Source organism: Macrotis lagotis, chromosome 2 (genome assembly GCF_037893015.1).
Source record: "Macrotis lagotis isolate mMagLag1 chromosome 2, bilby.v1.9.chrom.fasta, whole genome shotgun sequence".
Taxonomy (NCBI): Eukaryota; Metazoa; Chordata; class Mammalia; order Peramelemorphia; family Peramelidae; genus Macrotis; species Macrotis lagotis.
In genome coordinates, this window is record NC_133659.1 from 289,069,455 (window position 1) to 289,083,155 (window position 13,701).

General features: G+C 40.2%; 1 protein-coding gene across 5 annotated transcripts in view; it reads right to left on the minus strand.

The window, feature by feature from the left end:
* Positions 1 to 13,701, minus strand: part of RBMS2 (RNA binding motif single stranded interacting protein 2) — a 42,797-nt gene that overhangs the window by 10,744 nt on the left and 18,352 nt on the right. For 4 of the 5 annotated variants that reach the window (XM_074226362.1, XM_074226364.1, XM_074226363.1 and 1 more), the window contains 3 exons: positions 6,350 to 6,516; positions 1,685 to 1,743; positions 817 to 908 (listed from right to left, as the gene is read on the minus strand). In XM_074226362.1, coding sequence (XP_074082463.1) covers positions 817 to 908; positions 1,685 to 1,743; positions 6,350 to 6,516 — 318 coding nt within the window. Of the gene's footprint in view, positions 1 to 816; positions 909 to 1,659; positions 1,744 to 6,349; positions 6,517 to 13,701 lie in introns of those variants that run through there. The other variant, XM_074226365.1, reaches the window with a different exon arrangement.

The window sequence follows — 13,701 nt, forward strand, 5'->3', positions numbered from 1 at the left end:
CCCTAGGCCCCAGGATATCCCCAGCTTCAGATTTTCTACTATATTTGCCTTCAAGGCTTTCCTTTTCCTTTAATTTACAGAGCAGAAGTTAGTCCCCCCCCCCATATTTGCCTTCAAGGCTTTCCTTTTCCTTTAATTTACAGAGCAGAAGTTAGTCCCCCCCCCCATATTTGCCTTCAAGGCTTTCCTTTTCCTTTAATTTACAGGGCAGAAGCTAGCCCCCAAACCCCCAATAAGCATTCAAAAGGCAAAATTCTCTACCAAGAAGGGGAAAAAAGTCCCATTGCCCACATCCTAGTTGAAAAATTGGCTCCTGTTCAGGATATGGAAGAGAGCAGAGAAAGAGAAGTTTTCTGCCTCCCTCTGTCTCCTTCACTGGTTACTCTAATCTCAGTGGGAACACTGTTGAGAGGGGAGAATGAGGGTAGAGAACATCAGCTCTGAATTACACAACTGGCTTCAGAAGAATTGCAAGACCTTCACAAGCTATTAGAGGTAGGGGAGGGAAAGATCCTTAGGTTGTCAGTCCCCTAAGCCTGAACAGAGTTTGTGGAGAGGAGTGTGGTTTCAGGAACTAGGGTTCTGGTCCCTTGGGGGAACTGAAATTCTACTCTTGTTTATTATCCATCTAGTCTGCCTCCTTCTTACCACCTTCTTAGTAGGTGGGGTCTTATCCAAAAGACTCAGGGCCCTGGAGTACATGGCTCTCCATCAGGGTTTTTTGAGTTATCTGTACTCTTTGAGCTTGAGACCTCCCAGGTTGTCCATCCCCCCCCCCCCCCCAACAGGGAGATGTTAATAAGGAGAACTCCTTACCTTTGCCATCTGTGCCTGCACTCCACTGGCCTTAAGTGCAGTCACAGCTTTCTGTGCAGCGGAAGGACTGTCAAAATCTACAAAGCCATAGCCTAGAAAAAGGGGACCACATTAACTGTAAAGGGGACATTAGACTGGTAGAGAGGTTTTTCAGGGGACTGAGAATGAGTTAATTTTATAGTACAAGTGGTAGAAAGGAAGGGAAACTGAAGATTTTGAATGCATCTCTATAAATTCTAAAAATTCTTGAGATTTCTAACAATGTATGATAGAATTCACTTGCATATATCTTCCCTCAACCCTTCACTCCTTTCCCACTGGCAGTACAAATTTCAGGAGTTCCAACCAGTAATTTTGCTACCGTATCATACCCCTGAAATGTTAGGCAAATATTAGACATGTTGGGAATATAGCTTCTGTACAGCAAGAGCAAGTAACAGACTACCTATTATGGTAGCCCCTACTTCACTTCCTTTCAGTTTTCTAAATCCAATCTATTTAAACACAAACTGCCATAGATAGCTTTTATTTACTTCCATACACATACCTACTTAATGTTTACAAAAGGAATTTATATTGCTAGACTAAGTCTTAATTCACCTTGTCCCTGCCCATGTCTACCACAAATTCAGTGGGCAAGGAATAATCCCAAACAAAGAAGCTTCTGTATAGTTATAGTCAATGTCTCCAATTCCTGAGTAACTTTGATGGCATTCATAGCTAAAGCAATATGACTGTCAAGATTTGTAAGGAATATCAATCAGTTCTAAAAGACTGGCAGATTAAACTGTGCTTGCTAATCTAAGGGCAAAGGAAACAACCACTTTTAAAAATACTACCTACCCCCAAGGATGGTCTGTCTTCTCACCTTTGCATTTGTTTGTTGTCTTGTCCAATATGGCCTTAGTAGAAACAATTTTGCCATATCTAGGTAGGGGAAGGGGAGGGAAGAAAAGCAAAGTAATTATTTGGGAGTAAGAATAGGAGTAAATTCTGAGCACTGAAATAGGTTAATGAGTCCACCTCCACCTCCCATTCCAATACAATACCTAAGAGGACAACTGTTCTCCCTTTGGGTTCCAAGTAACTACCCTTCCTGGAGAAGAAATCAACTACCAATACTACCAATGACATCTTAAGAAAGGTCTTTTGAATGAAATCAGATACCATCTACCATAGAGGATAATAAGACAACCGAGGTTTGGATAAGGAAGCTCCAGTTCCTAGAAGACTAATTACTCAGTCAACAAGCATTAAGCATCTGCCATATAGACACTGGGCCGGGTACTAGTTATCTAGCTTGGACCTTAGCATATCTGTATTCTCACACTCCTTGGTTGGCATTTGTTTTGTATAAACCTAAATAAGTAAATGAACTATGTCCCCCTATTTTCGGACCCCACACAACTCCCAATGAAACACAAAGTGGTTTCCTTTTTGTCTTCGTGTTATCACACCTGGCACATGGTAGTCATTTAAATGTTTGTGGATTTGATGGATCTTCCACCAGTCTTTTCAGATCCTAGAGAATTCCAAAAGATTGCCCCTCAGCAGACTTAGCCTCCAGCCAGACTAGTTTACTCTACCCTCCACCCCAGAATCTCAACTTTCACCTCTTTCCAAAGGTCTGCTTTTTGCCTCAGGGTCTCCCAGACTCTTCAGTAACAAATCCTCTCAACCCAGAAGGGAGTCTGTAGGATTCCACAATGAGGTGCATTAGCAGCCTTACAGAAACTTCCCTAACCTAAAAACTGTATATTCCAAAAGAGGAAGGAAGGAGTCTTAAGAAGACCCGACCAAGGGTCACAAATCTAGGGGAAGAGAAAATGCAGGAACCAGTTTAGGAAATATGACCCTGAACAAGCATGTTCCCACCCTTCCCCCCAGTCATGGAGAAGGGACTGAGGACTCAATTATTCTTTGGCTTCTCAGGCGGCAGTTGATTCCTTCAATGAGGTTTCTGTTTCGGGGGGAGGGTAAGGAGGAGCTGAAGAAGAGGGACACAAGCAGAGCCCTGAAGGCTGAGACAGGACATTAGATTGAGAGTGGGAATGTTTGGGGCAATCCCAGCCCACCCCACCCCCCACCCCCCAGCTACCACAACACTTGAGTGCTCTCCGGAGTGCAAGCAGCTGGGAGGGACACAAGAGAAGTCCGACTGCAGACAGAAGGGCACAGATGCTCTGGTCCCACACAGAGCCTGGGTGGGGCCTGAGCTTAGGAGCCAAGAATTTCCAATTCAGCTGCTTAGAGCTGGGCCAATACTTCTTCCTTAAAAGATTCCTGCTAGGAGAACTAGTTACAATTCCCATATTACTTCCTTCCCAATCTAAGGTTAGATTCTAATTTACCTTCAAGAGAGGGACACTGTCCCTGCAAAGGGGCAAGGGGGCGGGGCAAGAAAAGGAAATCCTTCTAATTTAACATTTATTAGTAAAAACTATGTGTAAGACACTTGGGCTAGGGAATGAGGTGAAGGGTAAAATCCAGATCAAGTGTAGTAAGAAATGACTTTCCACAAGGAAATAAGGCTAACCCAAGGGTACCTTCTGAAAGGTACCTTTGAAAGGAAAATCATTTCAATAAAGATGAAGAGAGAAATCCACGTAAATGTATGACAGTGAAAAAAGGATTATAAGATTTGAAATTAATTAATTGAACAGAATAAAAAGTACACGAAGATGAGACTGAAATAAGGCTGGAAAGATAGATTGGAGCCATTTAAAAAAAATCAGGATAAAGATTGTGTATCTGACTTCATAATCAGTGGGGAACCCCTAAGAGCTTCTGAGCAGAGGAGTGTCACAAGTCAGACTGATGTATTAGGAGATGATTTTGGCAGCTGTATGGAAGAAGGATTGAGTGAAAAAAGAGTGGAGATTAATTAGAAGACTCTTAAAACAGGCCAGGTTGATCATGTGAATGACATGCTCCTCTTCATTAATGGTCTCTTGAAGGCTACATGAGATGATGAGAAGATGGAACAGACTGGATATAAGAGGTGAGAAAAAAGAAAGCATTGGAGATTACTTCAAGGTTTCAAGCCTGGAAAAGACTAGAATTAACAAAACAGAGAAGTTAGGAAAAGCTATTTGGGGACAGATAATGGGGAGAAGATGAACTGAATTTTAAACATGCTGAGTTTAAGCTACCAGTGGAGTTAAACAGTTTGGCAATTGAAAAAGTGAGGTTTAATTTTAGGGGAGTGCTTACAGTTGCATATGTAGGCATAGAAATCAGGTAAAAATTGAAGTCAAATTTGCTAAGGAAAGAGCTTTGGGATATACTCATAATGAAAAAGTGGCAAGAAGATGATGAGATGAAGGAAGACAAGGTAAAAAAAAAAGATCAGGCAGAAGAACCAAAAGATCAGTGTCATGGAGGCAGAGTGAAGAGAAAAATAAAAAAAGGAAGGAGCAGTCAGTGTCAAATGTTAAAGAAAGGTCAAGAAAGTTAATGGCTAAAAAGTCTGTTGGACTGGCAAATAAAGCTAAAGAAAGATAACACCTTATTCATTTCCCCAAGCTCCAGTCTACCTGCTATTCTTAGTCTTCTCCTCCTTATCATCTTTCTAGAGCTCAATTTCTTCACAGTCTCTAAAAATCCAGAATCAATATTGTGTAGTAAGAAATGATGAATGGGAGGGTCCGAAAACAAAGAAAATTCAATGGAGTTTCTGAAAAACCAAGAAAAGGCCCAGAAAACTGATGTAACCATGCTTTCCTCCTCAAACCAAAGAAACAGGACCTAGTAGGAATGATTATTACATTTAGTATTAGATAGGATCAGTGTCAGATGTTTTTACTTAAATGTTTTGCCTCATCATAAGATTCAAACTGGAATGGAATGGAAACAAATTACTGTGATGTCAAGACAGACGGCATCTTAAACTGTATTAAGAAATAGAAATAAAAAAGAACAAAAAATTATTTTATGGTTTCTTACTTACATACCATGTGCAGCTTCTCCAAAAAATAGACTCTGTGAGTGTGTGTGTGTGTGTGTGTGTGTGTGTGTGTGTGTGTGTGTGTGTAACACTATGTAATGATGAAATAGAGAGATATTTTCTTCCTGATCTTTAGAAAGGGCAAGGATGAGTTCAGGATTTCTACAATATACAACACATTCTACAACCTAATATAACACTAAGGAGATAGAAGTGCACACTGGAAGGGTGGTGGGTAAGCTTTATGACCTGTTCCTCAGCCTCTTTCTGGGCTAAGTCCATCTTGAAATCCCTTCCTATCTCTCTCTCTCTCTCTCTTTTTGCACTAACTCTACTCTTTATAATACTAGACCAGTCTTTTGAGCAAGAGTGCTAGACTGCTAATATTAATGAGAGGTACGTAATAGCTTGAGGCCACTGACCCTAGATGTTCTGACCTGGGTCCCTGAGGCAGAACTTTTAGTCGTCTTGCCATCAGGGAATCCATCTCTTAAATTCTGGCATGTGTTCAAGTATTTGAAAGGTGACCACATGGGGGGAAGGATCAAATGTGTATTTAGCTCCAGAGGCCAGAACCAGAGGAGAGGGATGGAAGTCGCAAGGGGCCAAATTCAGATGTAGTGTCTTTAATGTCACACAAAGCTTCCTAACAACTAGAGCTGTCTCCAAGGAGAACCAGCAGCTCAGAGTCCATGCTCCCTCTCCTTGGAAGTCTTCAATGATCACTTGTTGGGCAGGTTACAGTGAGGGATCCTACAGGTGCAGATTAAGCTAGGTGGCTCCTGAGGTCTCTTTACCACTCAAATCCTGTGATGGATTCCGTGAATCTGTCACCAGCAGTCTTCTGCTGCCTTCTCTCTCTGCATGCTCCTTCAACTACTCCCATTCCATACTCCCCACACCCCAACTTTTTTCAAATACCTGATTTGAAACATATGTTTCCTGCCAAGTGAAACCAAACAGGGCCTTTCTGAGCTGTCATGACTCTTCCAGCATTCCTACAAGAGGTGAATTGAGGCTACCACCCACTCCATGACTCAACTTTACTTTGCAAAATCTCAGAGGGACTTCAGGAGGCAGCCATGGAATCATAGACTGTTTGCCCTTTCTTTTTGAATCTTCTTCTCTACTCCTCTGTTTTTCTTTCCATATATATGCTTCTCTGGCAAGAGAAGTTCTTATCAACCAGTTTCAAGCCTACAACTAACTAGGAGTTTTTAATTTTGTCTGACCTCCCCAAATGCCCTCCAGTCAGATGAAAAACAAAAGTTAAGTTTCCCATTTAGGACTATAAGAAGAGAAATTGTTCCAGAGGCTTCCGGTTTAGGCAATGTATTGTAAAAAAAGACCCATGGACTGGGTTTCAAAGCCAGCACCTCCTTCCACCCCACAAGAGTTTCCTCTAAATTCAGAAGAGCACAATGGAAGTTTGAGATTTCTGTGGGAGGAGCAAAATTGAGATTCAAGAAGGAATGGAAAAAAGGCAAAAAATGGTGGCACTTCAGAGCAAGGCTCTTTGGCAGGAAGCAGAAACTTTCCCATGTCTTACCGCCCATGGGAGCCTGCCCACATGGTGCCCCAACTTACGGCTGACAGAGCTTGACTAGGTCCTGGTCCGTGGTGGCTGGTTGCAGCCCTCGGATGTAGAGATTGGTTTTGCTCAGCTGGTCACCTCCACCACCCCCACCGCTGCCACTGACATTGTTGCTGCTTGGACTAGGCGGTGCCATCTGCTGAGCCACGGACACATAAGGCTGTGGGGAGACACAAAATGCAGAAAGGTTATGCTGGCAGAGGGTGGGGGCATCAGTTCAGGGTAGCTGGAGCCTAATCTCCAGGAAAGGTGATCTTGAATTTCAGAAGAAACTATAACCCCAAAAATCAATAGGAAAGAGAAACCTAGAAATATTCTCTCTTAAAGGGAAAAAAAGGACAACTACCTTACCAGTTTCATTCTGTTACTAGGAGAATAAAATAAGGAATGCTAAAGATTTGTCTTCATCTGTTAAAAAAAACACTACTAAAACCTACCTCATAAGGTTGCTGTGAGGAAAGAGCTTTGTAAACCTTAACTTGTTCTATAAATGTGAATTGTTATGATTGTTATAAAAGACTTCAGAAAAGATACTTTGCATGAACATTGATACTGGGAGGAGAGGACCAATGCCTACTTAATGGGTTATGAAAACAAACTAACTTGCAGCCTAGAAAGCAAAAGGAGAGGAGATAGGATACAAATCTGTAAAATCTAGAGTATTAGAACTAGGAGGTGCTCCCTTTGCATAAAGCTTAATAAAGAGGAGTGGTACAAGGTTCAAAAAAACTTTAATAAACTCATAGAAAATGGTGATATGTTAAACGAAACTTAAGGTACATTCCTAAAGGTTGATCTCAGGAAGTTCAGTCACTAAGCCTGGTGCTACAATTAGAAACAAAATTTAGAGCAAGTCCTATATCTTCCTTATCAAAATTTTATTGTATATATATTTACATTTCAGGAAATATCATTAGAAACAACCAAAACATATAAATGAATCTGTACAATTTAACCTTATTATATAGTTATATAACACCTCTATTTCTTGTTGAGAATACTTAAAGATGTTAAACCTAATTCAGTGGGATTCACAACACTAAATAGTTTTTAATATTCATTTTATGAAGGATATTTATTCATGAATTCATATGAAAAGAAGTAACTAGCCCAATTCCTTAATTTTACAACAGAAGAAACAGCACCAGGGTGGGAGTATTGAGGAGGGAGAGGGGGACTTGCTAAGGTCCCCACAGATTGAGAAGTAGCAAAACTGGGATTCAAGCTGAGATATTTGACTATAAACTCAGTCTTCTTTTCATTAAACCTAGAGTGCAAGTACAAAGCAGAAATGCCCCAATTACCTTAAATAATTGGTGCAGGGAGCCTGATTTATCAGGGATTAGTTCTTCAGTTATTTCAATTCAACCAGGATTATTTATTAAATGCATTGTGTGTATAGCATTATGCTAGGTGCTGGGGATATATACAAATAGAAGAAAGCACAAGGTGTCTGTCCTCAAGGATTTTACAGTTCAATAAATACACAATAAGCATAATGAGAGCTAAAAAGGACACTTGGACAAAGTGCTGGAAGAAAATTTGTAAAGAATGGGGTCTCTTTAGAGAGGGGAGAGGGAGGGAGAAGAATCAAGAAGAAAAAAAAAGATGGCCCTTCTAGGTCCTAAAGTAAAACAGGATCTCAATAGGCACCTATGGGGACACATTCCAGACCTGGGGGATTTGAACAGACTAAGGTCGAGGTTAGCCGAGCAAGACTGAGAAACAGGTAGGTCCAGTTTGGCTGGAATGTAGATCGAGCAAAGTGGAATAGTATGAAATAAGGCTGGAAAAGCACTGTGAGGCCAGCAGGAGAAATTTCAATGCCAGGTGTACATCTTGACACTTTATAGGGAGTTTTTAAGCAGGGAAGTGACATAGCAGATCTGTATATTAAATGCATACATGGAGGTCAAGTATTTCTCTACTTTCTCATATTTTGGCAAAGAAGAAGAAAGATCCCATACTTTGGGATAATCCAAAATCTCCTCTCCTCTCCTTCTCCACCCTCTCTCCCCCTCTCCACCCTCTCTCCACCCTCTCTCCTCCCTCTCTCCTCCCTCTCTCCCCCTCTCTGTCCCTTTCTCATCCTCTCTTCCCCTCTCCTGTCCTCTCTCTCTCTCTCTCTCTCTCTCTCTCTCTCTCTCCCTCCCTCCCTCCCCCCCACCTCTGCTGGCACTGAATTTGGGATTTCCCAGATAGAGAGCCCCATGTGCCAGAGAGATATTTATTACTCCTCTGTGACGACAGTTAAAGTCACATGATGCCATCAACAAGGGCAGGGGCAAAGTGAACATTTGCAGCCTTCTTGTCAGAGCAACAGTCATATAGTCCTCTGGTTAGGTCCTAGAAATGTGTATTAGGTCCTAGAAATGGGTATTAATATTATGATTCAAGCCACTCTAACTGAATAGCAACTGAATCCTTACAACTAAGCTACCAACTACTCTATTAATTCTAGTCTTATCCTTTTAACTACAACAATTCAAAATCAACTAGGCCTAGCCTCCATTTTCACTCACTTCAGTATTTTATCATTCAATTTCAAACAGGAAGGGGCCAGAGAAAGATCCCAAAGATTTATAGCTTCTGTTGTTGTTCAGTCATGTCCAACTCTGTGACCCCTTTTGGTGTTTTCTTGGTAAGGATATGGGAGTGGTTTGTCATTTCCTTCTCCAGTTCATTTTCCAGAAAAGGAAACTGAGGCAAACAGGGTTCAGTACTTGCCCAGGGTCACACAGCAAATATATGTCTGAGACCAGGTTTGATCTCATGAAGATGAGTCTTCCTGACTCCAAGCCCAGTGTTCCTTCCATACACTGTACCATCTAGTTGCCCAAAAGATTTACAACCTATATTCTAATTAGAACACTGGAGTTCAGAAGATTAGGTTCAGTTTATTCAGTGAGGCTATATCCCAGTTAGATGGTACTTGCCCTGGAGTCAGGAAGACTCTTCTTTCTGAGTTCAAATCTGGCCTAACACTTAGACTTAAGTGTGTGACCCTGGACTAGTCACTTAATTCTGTCAGCCTCATTTTCCTCATCTGTAAAATGAGCTGAGGAAGGAAAAGCATTCCAATATCCTTGTCAAGAAAACTCTAAAAAGGTTCATGAAGAGTTGGACATAACTAAAAATGACTCAACAAATACTCAGTACTCCCACTTCTATCCCAGGGAGTCACTATTATGGATCAATTGGGAAGCTGAGCAATTAGAACTGAGAAAAAACATATTTAAGTAGCCTCATCACCTTTTCCAGCAGGGACTATTCCTCAAATAGCAGAACTTTCAGAACAAATGCAAGAAGATCAAGGAACAAGAAAGTAGATTGGCATAATAATAATAATAATAATAAAAGTACAAAACCAACTGTACACTAATGATAGCTAACATTTCGATAAGACAGCGTGTGATAGGCATTGTACTAAGTACTTTTATAATCATTTTCTCATTTGATCCTCAAAAAAACTTTGAGAGATAGGTGTCATTATTTTCCTCATTTTACAGATGAGGAATCTGAGGTACCTAGAGGGATTAAATGACTTGTCCATGGTCACAAACTAAATAAATGTTTCAGACTATATCTGAACTCTGGTCTTCCTGATCCCAGGTCTGGTGCTCTACCTATTAAGTCACCTAATTGCCTCAAGAAATTGATCTCTTAGCCTATTTAGTTTTGATATTGTGAGCTTTAGTTGCAGTCTAAAAAACAAACTTTATAAATATTAATTTTAGTGTAGGGTCAGAAATAGTCCTGGGAAAAATAGTTGTGGCCTAGAAAAGAAAGCATCATTCTTTTTTTTTTTTAGGTTTTTTGCAAGGCAAATGGGGTTAAGTGGCTTACCCAAGGCCACTTAATTACCCAAGGTAATTATTAAGTGTCTGAGGTCAGATTTGAACTCAGGTACTCCTGACTCCAAGGTCAGTGCTCTATCCACTGTGCCACCTAGCAGCTCTCCTCTAGTGCTGTTTTCAAGAGCTTTCTAGAATTGTAGAATAAGAAAGGCTTGAACTGTAAAGAGAAAAGGTACTTTCACTATGGAAAGAAAGGAAGAAATTACTCCTCTCTCAATTGTTAATCCCTGTATGAGAGGATTTGGCAGCATGACATAGAGGTAAAGCCCTGGGCCAGGATCTTGTTTTTGGTACTTCTTGGTTTTGAAACCAGAGACAAGTGCCTCTGATCCTTTCTAAACTTCTTTTTCTTCACCTGAAAAGTTTATGATTATCTCTGTAATACACACCTCAAAGGGCTGTTATAAAGATCAAATGAAATGATGTTCATAAAATCCTTTGCAAACCTTAGAGACTACCACAGAGATGTCAACCATTACTACTATGTAAGAGAGGAAAAAAGGGTTCAGGATTTTTTTCTTCCTGAAGGAAAGGAAAGAGAGAGTATTTATTCTTACAAGTCCTGCATTTTTGTCCTACATAGTCCTTTCTCTGATTTCCTAGTCTTCCATACTCTAAAGCTAATTATGACTGTTTTTAAGGACTCTGCAAAACATTCCTCTACCTAAACTCACTGAAGAAGGAAAAATCAGAGCATCACATTAAGAACCATTTACAAAATCAAATAATAACTGGCCCAGAAGAGCTATATGACATTTTTTAAGGTCACTTGCAACTCTGAAATACTATTAATTTAAACTACCATCTTTATTCTGAAGGAATCAATCTGAGTATTTCTTGCTCTTACCATTATTATTATTATGCTCCATTGATTAACTGACAAGGTTGCTAAGGGACCACCACCTCTGGCCCTACTTTCTCTTCAAATACATGATCATTGGCCTCAGTTACAGGACACAGTGTCCATGAAATACTGCAGTGGTATATTATATAACACTATAGGCTTGGGCCTCACATCAACACCAATTTGATTGTAAAAAAAGTAGACAGTGACTGTTCTCAGCTAGCAACCTTGTCAGTGAATCAGCAGAGTATAAAAACTGTAGTAAGGGTAGCTAACATTTAGTAGTAATTACAGGTAACTCCATGCTTCAAATTTGTATCATGTCTTTGATTTAAAGCCTTCAAACCCTGTGATCCTTTGACTCAGGAAGACTAACTATCCTTTGATCAGAAGAAGTTCTTAACTGGGGAATTTTAAACTATACTTGAATATCACTGGCTTCTTTTATAATATCATGATCTTTATTTTATGCATTTAAATCATTATGTTGATATGGGCCTCACTACACTACCAAAAGGGATTCATAGTACAAAAAAGTCCAAGAATTCCTTGCTTAAAGGAACCCTTCTCGCCAACCTTCTTGGACTTCATGGTTCCTCAGTTCTATACCTTGAGGGTTCCTTGGTAACATAAAGTCAAAGTCCATTACTACCATATGGAGGAGAAGTAGATAATTAATCTGTTGTTCATGGGAGACCTATTTGTATACAAATTGATAGATGCTGCTAGATCCTGGCTGCTAGCTCTAATAGTGGGGATGCTTTTCTGAAGACCTGCAAAGTTTTGCCCACATTGGTCTGAGTTTTCTGGGTTTCTCATGTAGGCTTCCAAGGAAACAATCAATGTCAGAGACCCCCCCCCTCACCCCACTGCCCCAATTTCCATTCGCTATCTGGAATTCTGGAATTTGTAAAGCATTTGCATTTTTAAAAAAATCTCAAAGACAAGTTCCATGAGTTTCTAGTCATCAGCCTTGAAAATATTTTTGTTACCTTTTCACCTTCAGGAATCACAACTGAAATCTCACCATCTCCCACAGTTAGTCTAACAGTCAATAAGCATTATCAAGTCCCTACTTATGTGTCCAAGGCTGGGGATAGAAAGGAAAGCCAACAGTCATGCTCTGGAGGAGTTTAACGGAGGATATTCAAAATATCCATCAGAGGGAAGGACTGGCATCAAGGGAAGTCAGCTAAGGCTTCTTGAAGAGAGAAGGTGGATTTTAGTTGAAACCTGGAAGAGCCCTGAGAAGGTAGGAGGAGGCAATGACCTCTTAATAGCTTGTATCCTCTGTGTCCAGTCATTGCTATGTGAAGAATTTTACTATCTCTTGGTCAATAGGTCAAATTTGGGAAATGTCCCTATCACCCCTTTCTTGTCTCCTCTCCTCCCATCAACTCTTCCTAGTTCTGACCAGGCCCTTGACCAGATCCTTAAGGACCTAGTTAAGGAGCCAATCACCACTGCCAATTCTGTCCTATGCCTTTGTTCAAACTGTGTGAGCCTCAGTGATACCCTCACAGTACTAGCGTAGTGGAAGTATCGGACAGATAAATATGTCCTATAACTATTCTCTGCCCCAACTAACACTGAACCCCATCTTCCTATCCAAGCTATGGAGATGAAGTCAATGATTTTTTACCATTCTTTTTTTAATTACATGTAAAAATAGTTTTCAATGTTCATTTTTGTAAGATTTTGAATTCTACATTTTTCTCTCTCCTTTCTATACTTCCCCTGTCCTCTTGATATGTAGATTATATTTGTACATCTATGTTAATCAACTTTCATATTAATCATGTTGTGAAAGAAGCAGAACAAAAGGGGGAAAACCATGAGAAGGAAAAATAATATAAAATAAAACACATTTTAAAAATTGAAAATGATATGCTTTGGTTTGTTTTTTAGACTGTTAATGTGTACAATGTTCTCCTGGTTCTGTTCACTTCACTCAGCATCAGTTCATGAATTTTTTTCCCTAGATTCTTAAAAATTGGAATGAGTCAAATTTATAAAGATAAAAACATTCCCCAAGTGATAGTCAAAAGATATGAACTGCTTTCAGGAGTATGCTTTAAATCACTATTGTCAGAGAAATGCAAATTAAATTTACCTTGAGGAACCACTTCAAATCCATCAGAAGTGGATGAAGAAAGTGTGAGAGCAAATAACGATAATAACCTGCAGTTTAGTTTGAACTGGTCCAATCATTCTGGAGAACAACCTGTAACTCTGCTCATTTCACAAAACCAAGTCCACCCTTTGAGGTCAATGCATTTTAAAGTAGAGATGAAGTCAATGAACTTTTAGTCAAGTACCTTGCCCTTCCATGGCAAGGACTAGGTACATCCCTGCCCTCTGGCACAAGACAAGTCCTTAACAACAAAGCAATGGATCCCTACCCCAGTTTGAAAGGATTACAACTTTGAGCCACACCCCTTATCTACACATCCCTGATTATTATTTCATCTTCCTGCCTCTTTAAAAGCTCACCTTCTACTTAGTAGAGTTGCTCATCTCCCTTTGGGAGGCCAGCCCACTCTTGAGGAGCAAGATTCCCCAGATAAACTCTCATGTTCCTATACATTTCCTTACTGCTTATTGTCTCATGGTGGTGGCAGTGGTTGCAAGTCTGTCTCTCCCT